The sequence below is a fragment of the Typopeltis vanoorti genome, chromosome 8, assembly GCF_054136105.1.
Source record: "Typopeltis vanoorti isolate ZY-2024b chromosome 8, IOZ_Tvanoo_1.0, whole genome shotgun sequence".
Lineage (NCBI taxonomy): Eukaryota > Metazoa > Arthropoda > Arachnida > Uropygi > Thelyphonidae > Typopeltis > Typopeltis vanoorti.
Genome location: NC_143556.1, coordinates 2,667,106 through 2,678,388, shown reverse-complemented (window position 1 = coordinate 2,678,388; position 11,283 = coordinate 2,667,106). Strand labels below are relative to the sequence as shown.

General features: G+C 34.8%; 1 protein-coding gene across 1 annotated transcript in view; it reads left to right on the top strand.

Moving 5' to 3' along the window:
• Positions 1-1,256: 1,256 nt before the first annotated feature.
• The window catches only part of LOC150103679 (calcium channel flower-like), a 90,316-nt gene continuing 80,289 nt past the window's right edge, over positions 1,257-11,283 (top strand). The window contains exon 1 of the mRNA XM_090396818.1: positions 1,257-1,508. Within this exon, the coding sequence (XP_090252944.1) occupies positions 1,403-1,508 (106 nt within the window). The 5' untranslated portion in view covers positions 1,257-1,402. The remainder of the gene's footprint in view (positions 1,509-11,283) is intronic.

Genomic DNA, 11,283 nt, shown 5'->3' with positions numbered 1-11,283 from the left:
AAAAACACTTGCAGAAGACAAAAATCTAGACATGTGGGAAAGAATGGAAAACATAAAATAAAAAAAAAAAACGGATCAAGAACAAAAGAATTCTTTCCTAGCATCAGAAACAGACTACGGCTGAAAAAACACGCCATTTCTTCAGGTTTAACTACGCTACTAACGGGACACGGAAAACTAAGACACTACTTACGCAGATTCCATATCCTGGAATCACCATCGTGCATTTGCAGTCCACACCTTCAGCAGACTGTTGACCACATACTTTACGACTGTCAGCTATTGGACTCCATCCGGATGCCCCTAATGCAACACGTCATCACTTCCGGAGACAAGTGGCAAGTGTCAAGACATTGAAAAGTATTACATAGAATTTACTAAATTTGCTAATAAAATCAGTTTCTAGTCCCTGTGATCTAACATAAAAAAAAACAACACAAATATTGTTATTATGCGAATTATACTGTGTAGTGTTAATATATGTATATATAAAAATCTAAATGTAAATATGAAAATTGATACAAAAATATAAATAGAAATGTTAATCAGTATTATAAGCTACATGTAATATAAGCATTGTAATGCAATGGAGCATGTAGGAGTAAATTACCTTCTGGTAGGGTTACTATTGGGAGGAAAACGCAAACAAACACACACACACACACACACACACTTATATTTAAAGGTTCTTTCTGTTGAGCTATGTGATAGCTACACAGGCCTCTTATTATATTATATTATATTATATTATATTATATTATATTATATTATATTATATTATATTATATTATATTCACTTCTTTAATTCCTAAAGAGTGTTATAGTTTTAACCTTAAACACTATTAGAATTATAACGCTATTTACACACGCGAATGCATTAAAAAATATGAACAGTGTTACACCCATATATAATCATTTGCATTTGAATTTACTTGTTTTCTGAGCTTTATGTACTGGTGATGTTTTGTGATACAGAACACGAAATATCTGTTAACTAGTTTAGTTAACAGATATTTCGTTAACAGCATTTTATCCGAAAATTTCGTTGTTAATAATACTCAAGCTTTCCATAAATAAGAAGCTTGTTAACATTAGCAAGAATTCTTGAACTCTAACGAAAGACCAAAAAAAAAAAAAAAAACTAGAAGATTTCATACAAAAATTTCGAGTCACTCATGAACCATGAGATATGTCAAATTGGTATATATAATGATATAAAAAAAGTAACCTTAGAGGGCGCTTACATGATGATTGAAACCAGCTGTTAAAGGTAACGGGTTAAGATGATTTTGAATTGATAGTGTTGTTTTGTATAAATGAGTTATTTGTTTCGCCCGGAAAGTTAATATCTGATTACGCTTTTTTGAAGTGCCGGGAAAAACCTTAAAACAATATATACGTGATGAATCCAGCTCCCGCGGCGGGACAAACTTCACCGAGCCGGCCGGATGATTCGCCATGGTGGTTGAAGCAAGTAGTTCGTTTAGTTGCTACTGTCAGTTCATTAGGTAGGCTTTTGTCTTTGTGAGTATTGCTGTTTGTTACTGCACTTTGCACCTACTTACTGAGCGTTTCTTTATGTGTGTTTTCACTGTAGTGTAGCAGTTGTGTGAAAGAAAAAGGTTACTTTCGAGATTTTGACTTTGTAGGTTATTGATAACGGATGAAGAAAGGAAAATAGTTATTTCATTTTAATTTATGCGCATATTAAACATTGCGCTAGTAGTGTAGTAGTAGGAATGCCATTGTTTTTGGCTTATGTTGATACTAGAAGAATTCAAACCATTGTAGCGTATACGATGTTGAACTGTTGGCGTAAGGAGAATAGTTTAATTAAGAATTTCTCCACGCACGAAGCGTGATATGTTCCATGGAGTGGCCTTTTAAAACTATAAAGTTTTTATTGATCCATTGTGAATAACATTCTTTTTGTTTTCTAGTTATTTATATGTAGACCAAATAAATGGAGTCTGTGATTAGCATATTTACTCTCTAACCAACAAGGCTGCAGGTTCAAATCCAGCTCTGGGCAAAGATGTATTTGATTGTCCTTAGATGGGAGACGAATTTCATCACTCATTGTGAGACCACTATGCAGCTTATTGGAAGCCTGAAATGTCTTAAAAACTGAAACTTTTTTCGGTCTCTGGAGCAGTGTTTCTGAACAATGTAATAAAAAGAAAATGTTACATATGAGCTCAAGCTAACTTGATGTCAAGTTTAATTTTTTATTGGTAATGCTGAAATGAGTGATTTATGCTTTTGGTTTCATATCTGCCATATGAAACAAAGTTGTATATATGCCATAAGTTTATATGGCTGTTACTCTGACTTCTGAAATATTGAGTGGTTTGAGAAGATCACATATGGTGTGTGTGTAATTCCTTGGGCTAAATTTAACTACCATTTATTATTATTATTATTATTATACGGGCACCTCCATGGAGTCCGAAGATCCATTGCAGGAGACCCAATCTAACCACACAATCTATCATGCCTCTCCTTGAACCCATTAGCAGACAAAGAACTCACACTGACTCTGGCAACTCATTCACCATTCTCCAAGCAAAAAATTTAGTCTTCACATCTTTACTGACCAAACATTTATTCAACTTCCATGGGTGACCCCTTGTTCTGGTCCCTCTAGCAAAATGCTGAAACATTTCCCCTGTATGTATCCTGTAAAATCCTTAAATGTTTTTATCATATCCCCTCTTTTTCTCTTATGAACCAACTTCTGCTTTCAATCTATCCTCATAGGGAACATTTCACTCTCCTCTAAATCATCTCCACTGCTTCCTCATCCCCAAGGAAACCCAGGAGATCAGACTTGAGTACAGTAATCCAGATCTGGCCATATCAAGTCCTTATAAAGAGGAATTACATCTTCCTTATCTCTACTTGTTAATGTATTCTTCACTAGCCAAGTAATCTTATGGTCTAATTTAGTAACCTTAGCAATATGTCCTGTAAACTTTAACTCTGTCTACCACCCCCCTAAATCTCTAGCTTCATCTGTTTCCTGGAGTACAGTGCCATCGATGTGATACATGGCTTGTAATCTATTTTTCCCAAAATGCATAAGTTTACATTGCTCCACGTTAAATTGGCACCCATTAACTTTTGTTCATACTGACAGCCTGTTTAAATCTTCCTGCAACCTCTCCACATTGCCTTGATTAACTGTTACTTTGCCTAATTTTGCATCATCAGCAAACAACTGAATATTTCCTTTCAGGTTATTTCCTATATCATTTATGTACAAATTAAACAGCAGATTTGCAGACAAAAGTGTATGCATCCAAATCTGGAGAGAGAGAGAGAAAGAAATGATCATTCATGATCTTTATGGAGTCACTGAGCTCCTTGAAAGGTTTGCTTTAGACAACAGTCTAGCATATTACTCCTTATTTACTGTCTGCACCCTCACAGGCAATGCATTCCATGCTACTGCTGCTACTCTCTATGCAGTGTAGTTACTTTTCAGTTTTATTTATTACCCCCTTGTGTGACTTCTAGGGAATAATAAACATGTCCTCTTTTTTTTCTCTTCTCCATATATAACCATATGAAAAATCTCCCTGATGTCTGTCTGGTAAATATCTCTCAAGCTAAAATGTCTATTATATCACCTCATTGTCTTATATCCACCAGCTCTACAGATTGCATGCCCTCAAAAAATAAAATTAAAATAAATCATATTTTTTTGTTTACATGTACATCTAAATTCAAATAAAATAGACATTTTCAATGAAATATATTTTATTTATTTATTTATTTATTATTATTATTTTGAGAAGGGGTACGCAGATGTCTGAAGTTTGAGAAACACTGCTCTACTGAATGGGGTGCAGATTGAGCTTTGTTGCTTCATCTTTATCGTGTATTATATGTTCAACACTGGATTATGGGTCTCAATCAATGGTTTTTCAAGGCAGAATAACTTGTGATGGTTGGATCCCATCCATCATCAGGGTATACAGATAGCTACTGGTACCTTTTGCACATTGTCCACTGAGTCTTTATATTGAAGCAAATGAAACAGCTTTATCACTTAGACAGAAACAGTTTTCTCTTAATTATGTCCTAAAGATAGTCTCTTCCAGATCATCCTACATGGACTAGTTTCTTTTCTCTGTGTTGGGAAGTTCAGTATCACTCACATTGGAGTGTCATATGTCTTTTTTGTATGCATGTTGAAGAGACTATGCAAGGTGTTGGCATAAATGTTGACATTACCTATACCAAACATAACAGCATCTCTCCATGGCAAGTTTAGACTCCATCCTGCAACCTCTAATACTCCATCACCTTTTGGTTTGCAATTGTTTAATGCACACAGAGTAGACTAATCTGATCTCTTGCCCATGTATACTGATGATTCAAGATCAGAGATCTCTGTTGGCTGTGCTGCTGTTTCCTGACATTACTATCTCCAACTAGATCCTGCCTGATTGTTGTAATTATAGAGCACAGTTGCATGCCATTCAGCTTTCACTTGTGTATATAAAAGCAAACTACTGCCAAAAGTGTGTAACTTATAGACTAATTTAACTCTTTACAGGCTATTTCCTTTCTTATGTTTAATCCACATATCAACAAAAAAGTAGGTATAAACAACCTTGAAAAATTGCTTTAAAGGTTTTGATTATACCGAATTTTAATGATACTAAAAAATTATATCAAATGAAAACAAGAACTTCAAATCCTTCATCAGTTCTTCCAAAATGGATACTAAAAGGTACTAAAACTTCTATTTTCTGACGAACCATCCTGTGATAACACAAAGAAAGTACAAAGGTTACAAGGCTCCCAAAGCTTTCTATGCTCCCCTAAAGACAAAGTTCTATTTTATAAAAATCTGAGTGTACATGAGATTCTGTTCTCTTGAGGGAAAATATGTGTATGTTGGTCTGGGAGAAGTTTTGAAATCCGTGACAAAGAACATATGGGTGATGTTCAAAACAAATGAGAAGAAAAAAGCAGATTCGTAGCACATGTTCTCAAAGAACATCAGAGAGTAAATGGGCAACCCTTCTTTCTGTTGTAGTTAGAAGATTGGTTGCAGTAGCTGTTTCATCATTTTGCTTATTTGCAAAATGCTGAATTTTGTAAGGAGTTGAAAATGAAGTTAAAGGAACATGGTAGCAACTTTGATGGAAAAGAGAATATAAGAAATGATGATATAGAGGCTAGATGGAAAAAAGTAAAGTCTTTGAATGATATGATACAGTTGAACATCTTTTAGGCTATGCTAAAAGAAGAATGGTTATTGGTGGAAACCAGTTGATGAAGTGGGGGGGGGGGGAGGGAATTATATGCAAGAAATTTCCTTCAAGAAGAGAAGAGCTTATGGCAGTTCCTGACTTACATAAATCCAGACTCTCACAAATTATTGTGAAAGGACTAGAAAATGAATTATAAAAATTAATCCACCTATGTTGTTCAAATACCAGGTGGAATAATCGAATTAAACATTAAAAATTTTTTTCTTCTATTTTCTTATACTATTTATATTGTATTATATTACTTTACTTTAATAATTACCTATTGAAATACATTTTGCATTTCAATATTTACTGTAAGCACTTAAGCAATAAGATGTGATTTAACAGGCGAAGGATTTAAATTCAACTTATATAAAATTTGAGTTATGTAAAAGTTTGTGGAACGTAACTCTTAAGTTGGAGACTGTGTGTATAATATTTTAAATAAAAAGGAAAAAAGTGCTGGATAAGAAATGGCAGTGGTGTTTGAAGAACTGGCATAAGAGATTTTATGAATAAGCTGTACATATGTACATAAGAATGTCCATAAATGTAAAAATTCTGGTATCAACAGAATAACAACTGGAAAGGTGGAAGCAACACTTTTATTATATTAAATAATAGATGATAGAATGCAAACAGAAGATATAAAAAAAAATAGATAAATTGATACTAAACCACCATCTAATTGGAGATTTAAAAAAAAGACTATTAAAGAAATGAAAAATGGAAATGCTGGAGGACAAGAGTTCTAAAAATGGACATCACAACTACACTCGTATCCAAAACTTAAGGATTAACACTATTTCTGAAGATCACAAATTCAGATGAATAAGCTTGTGGCAATTTTAACTGAACAGTTTCGAGTAGAAAGCAGGTACGCATTCAAATTTCGAATTGTGCACAAAAGGTTCACATGGTGGCCTCAACTGAATAAAAGGCAAAGGGCTGCGCTAAGCAAATTGTGTTTGAAGGAAGCTCTTTTTGTGAATGAATAAAGTTGCAAACTTGGATATCTTGTAATGTCTCAAAGATATCTAAATGATTTCACTTGGAGAAGAATTATTGAAAAGCTTGAAGAAGAAGGCTGCAGAATTACTGATATTGCCAGAGTTTGGAATCTCTTATAGCATTGTATCCAGGCTCTGGGCAGTGTGTGAGACCAATGGAATGGAATAAGGTACGCTTTACAGATGTTTGTTAAGAGGTTGCCTTCACTCTACAACAGAGCATGAAGAGAGATTTTTGGCTCTAACAGCAAGAAGTAATTGATGTACCACTTGAGGTAAGCTTGCAAATCTGCTCTATTCAAGCACAATATGTGGATACCTCAACAAACTGTGGTAAGACATCTGCGACAAGTAGGCCTATACGCCAAAGGCCTGTAGTCTGCATTTCTCTATCCATTGCTTATTGTAGAGCACATTTTCAGTGGTGTTGTATTCATAATAATTGGATAAGACACCAATGGGTTAAGGTACTCTTTACAGATGAATTGTTTCAGCCTTTCCTCTGATTCTAGATGACACTTGATCTGGTGTGAAAGTGATACTACTTACCATCTCGAGAATGTTTGTGAAAGGGATAGATACAGTGGTGCTGGGGTCATGGTGTGGGAAGGTATTATACTTAATGGATGCACCGAGCTACAAGTGCTGGAAAAAGGGACTGACTGGTGAATGATATTGCAGGGAAGTTCACTGTAATGTTCAATTGTTCTGTGGTGCTGTAGGTGAAGAATTCATTTTTATGGATGACAATGCCACACCACATCATACACAAGCAGTGGAGATCTTCTGGAGACCAAGGATGTTAATCGAGTCGAGTAGCCAGCACACTTCCAAGATCTCAGCCCCATAAAACACATTTAGGACACAATAGGAAGATGCATTGCTGCTCGAAATTCCCTTCTAGAAAACAAACAAGGTCTTGTCCTTGCTTTGAAGGAGGAGTGTGCCAGTTTGCCTGAAGAATTCCTGAATCACTTAGTGCTAAGCATGGTACAACATTGTGAGAGCTGTATCATAGTTCAGGGTGGATATATTCCATAGTAAAATGTCTCTCTGTATAGTTTTCTATAAGCACTGTACATTGATTCCTTAACTATGTCCTTAAGAAATTTGTAACTTTTGCCAAAAAAGTATTGCAATTTAATTTGTACAAAATTTATAATGCGTTTTTTGTGTAATATAATTTATTAGTATGCATAATAAATTTAGTTTAATCCTTTATACAAGTGTAAGCAAACAAAGTTTGCACCTGAAGTATCTTCAGGACTGAGGCAACTCGTGGTAAAGGTGGACCAAGCTCTCCTCACTCCGTCTTAGTATCTCCCATAATGCAAAGCACATCTCCTTGCAGACATGTATAATACTATGCATTAAGGGAACGGCCACTACTTGACTGGTTTCGACCTTTATTGAGGTCTCGTTAGTGGGAAGCAGACCCAGGTGCAAACTTTGTTTGCTTACACTTGGATAAAGGATTAAACTAAATTTATTATAGTCTAACCAAATGGGAAAAAACTTCCAACATCCTTCTCTAAATCCAGAGTAATTTAATAATAAGGTGGTACACCTTTTGGCAACTCGTATAGGTAAATATGACTTCTAAATTACTTCTGTCTTAGTATCACCATCTCTGGGTTTGACTCCCACTGACGAGACCTCAATAAAGGTTGAAACTGGTCTGGGTAGTGGCCCTTCCCTTAATGCATAGCATTATACATGTCTGCAAGGAGATGTGCTTTGCATTATGGGAGATACTAAGACAAGGAGTGATGAGATGAGAGCTTGGTCCACCTTTACCACAAGTTGCCTTAGTCCTGAAGATACTTCAGTCACAATCTTTGTTTGCTTACACTCGGATAAAGGATTAAACTAAATTTATTATAGTCTAACCAAGTGGGTAAAAACTTCCAACATTATTAGTATGCAGGCAATAAATTTATGTCCATATTGACTATAGTCAATATGGACATAAACATTTTTTTTCATTGTCATCGTCTGAGCAATTTAGGTATAGGATTTTTTATGTCCTGTTCCTGCTCTGCAGATGAAGTTGATCTTTCCATCTTAATCTTGGATTGTTGCTTTATTTTTATTTGTTTCAGCAATACATTCCTGAAAAGTTCTTCTGTCTTTTCCTCTTTTCCATCTACTGCTGCATAAATTCTGAAAATATTGAATGTTTGATTCATAATTTTCATTCTGTGATTATTCTGTCTGATACCCAAGGATAATCTGAAATTTTGTTTTTCCATTTTTTATTAATCTAAATTGCAATCTCAGATGAAGCCATTTTGTCTTTTGGAACTCCGGAGAAGATCATTACATAATCTTCCAGAATTTGAGATATCCTTTTTTCTTTTTTGTCTCCATTATTGCTGCTATATCAATGTTTCTATTTTTTTTTTAGTTCTCTGTTTAGCTCATCAGTTTTGTGTGTGATTCCATGGACATTCCAAGTAGCTATTTTTAATTTTTCAAAGAGCAGTCCCTGTCCATTAGCCGGTTCAATTTCGATTAAATCCATCCTAAATTTCTTCTTCAGAGCTTTGTGAGTAAATGTAAATTTCTCCTGGATAGGGGAAATTTACAATTACGAAAGATAATTATAAATTACCTTTTGTAGGATAAGTTTGGTGGTGAGGCTACCACCTTAAGGCTTCTGAACCTGCCTTTTGGAAGGAGAAAGCAGACTCCCACTGCACGAGATGAAAAAAACATAGCATAATAGAAAAGATTCACTCCTAGCCTTCGACTACTCTAATAGCATTGGGGGGAAGAAGCAAGAGGAAACAACAAGAAAGAAAGAAGAGTAGGGACTGGTCTACAGATAATATATAGATGTATATTACATGAAGTAAGGCACTGTCCAGCATCAGGTACTGCGGGTTTTCCGCTCCCATACTCATTAAGGTGAGTCCTCGAGAAAATTTTTTTTCATATACAGGTAAAATGTAGTTTGTCCTTAGCTTTTGGACACCAGTGTATGACAGATATGCTCTTTTCCCTGTTCCATGATATTTGGAAAAAGAATTTTCTTAGTGATTGGAATACAGGGATAATAGTAAAAATACCAATGAAAAGGGATTTAGGAAATTGTAATAATTGATGGGTCATAAAACTATTAACTGTTTAGCAAAATTTGTTGCAAAATTATCCTTTCAAGAATATTTGATATTTTAGATGAGGGCATGAGAAGAGAACAGTCTGGTTTTAAACCAAATAGATCATGAATAGACCACATCAGCACCTTAATTATAATAATTTAACTGATGAATTTAACTCCTTTATATTTGCTGTTTGTCAACTATGAAAAGTCTTAATTCCATTGCTTCAGTTCCACTTCAAAATAAATAAATAAATATCATAGAAGATAACAGATCTCATAAGGAAGGTATAATAAATTCCAGTGCCAAGTGCTACATAATGGATATTTGTTGCAACCTTTTCATACTACATCTGGAGTATGACAAGAATGTTTGTTATCTCCCTTATCATTTATACTCTACTAGAACATGTTCTAGAACGGACAGAAATGGCACATTCTTCTTTTCTTCTTCAGCTATCTGAACCTCTAAGGTTCTTTGCTGCATGTATCAACTTCTTCCATTCCAGTCTTGAATTCCCATATCAGCAATGTCTCTTTTTGGATATTATTCTCCCAACATTGTGATTTACCTCTGGGTCACTTTCAATCAGGCTTCATCTTGAATGCTTGTTTAGCCATTCTCTCCTTGCCCATTTTTTCCACATGTCCAAACCATCTCGATCTTCATTCTCTAATCTCATCATTTAGAAGTGGAGATCTATAGAGTTCTTATTGGTCTTGGCCGTCTTTTCCATTCACCTGTTGTGTTTTCTCTTACAGGTCAATAGACTTTTCTAAGGATTTTATTTTCAAAGATCTGCAATGCTTTTGCATCTTAGTCTGTTATGCTCCAAGTTTCTGCTACACATAAAACAATAGGTCTAATGATTGTTTTGTATATTTCTGTTTTAACTCTGCTTGAGAGAATTTTGGAAGATAATGATATGTATTCTATTATATGGGAACGTGTATTCTAGCTTGTATTTGTGTAATAATTTTAGTATCTCCAGTAATCAATGTTCCAAGATAATTGAAGGAGGTGGCACCTCTCAAATTTCAGGTTATCATTGGTAAACGGATCATTTCTCCCTTTATTGTGATTTTTGCATATATTTAAATCAGTTTTATACTGATTGATTTTATAATCCCAGTTTCTCAGTAGCATTTTTCAGTTTTCTAAATGCTGTTCTTGAGTTATTTTTTGTGGAGAAAATGCTGAAGACATTTTCTCCAACAAGGCACATATCATTTGCATGTCCTAATATTAGAGAGTGTTATTATGAGAATGGTAGAAGAGGAGAGAATAGGAACAGTGGAAGAGAGGAAATAAGAGAGAGTTATGGGAATGATAGAACAGGATAGAATGGAAATAGTAGGAGAGAGGGAATGAGAAGAATGCAAGGGAGCACTGGAACCAGGGATAGAGTGATGTCAGGAAGGCAGGTAAGTAGGGGAACACAGAGAGAAACTGTTAGAGAAGAGAGAGTGAGGGATGCATGTGAGCAATCGAGGAACAGGGTGGTAAGAGGTGTAATGTATGGAGATTCAATGATCCGTGGTGTGCAAGATAGGATGCGTGAGGAGTCGGTGTTCTCCCCAGAAATTTTTACCAGCCAGGTGAAATTAAGCATTAGCCGGACGTACAAAAATTTTGAATGAGTTAAGAAAGACCCTTTTTCATAACAAATTAAAATAATAATTGTATTAGAAATTACTTCAAACAAGGATAATATTTTATATAGTAATTATAACAAATAAGACTAAGATTTTTCTCATTAAGTAATGAAAAACCTTGTAATGCTCACAGCTCAAAATTCTATACATTAATTCTTCTCTTCTTCTTAGAAACCCAGTTGTCAGCAGCTTTTTTGTAATTAAAATCTGTTGGATCTGGTCCCTCCAGTGAAATCAGCATTAGATT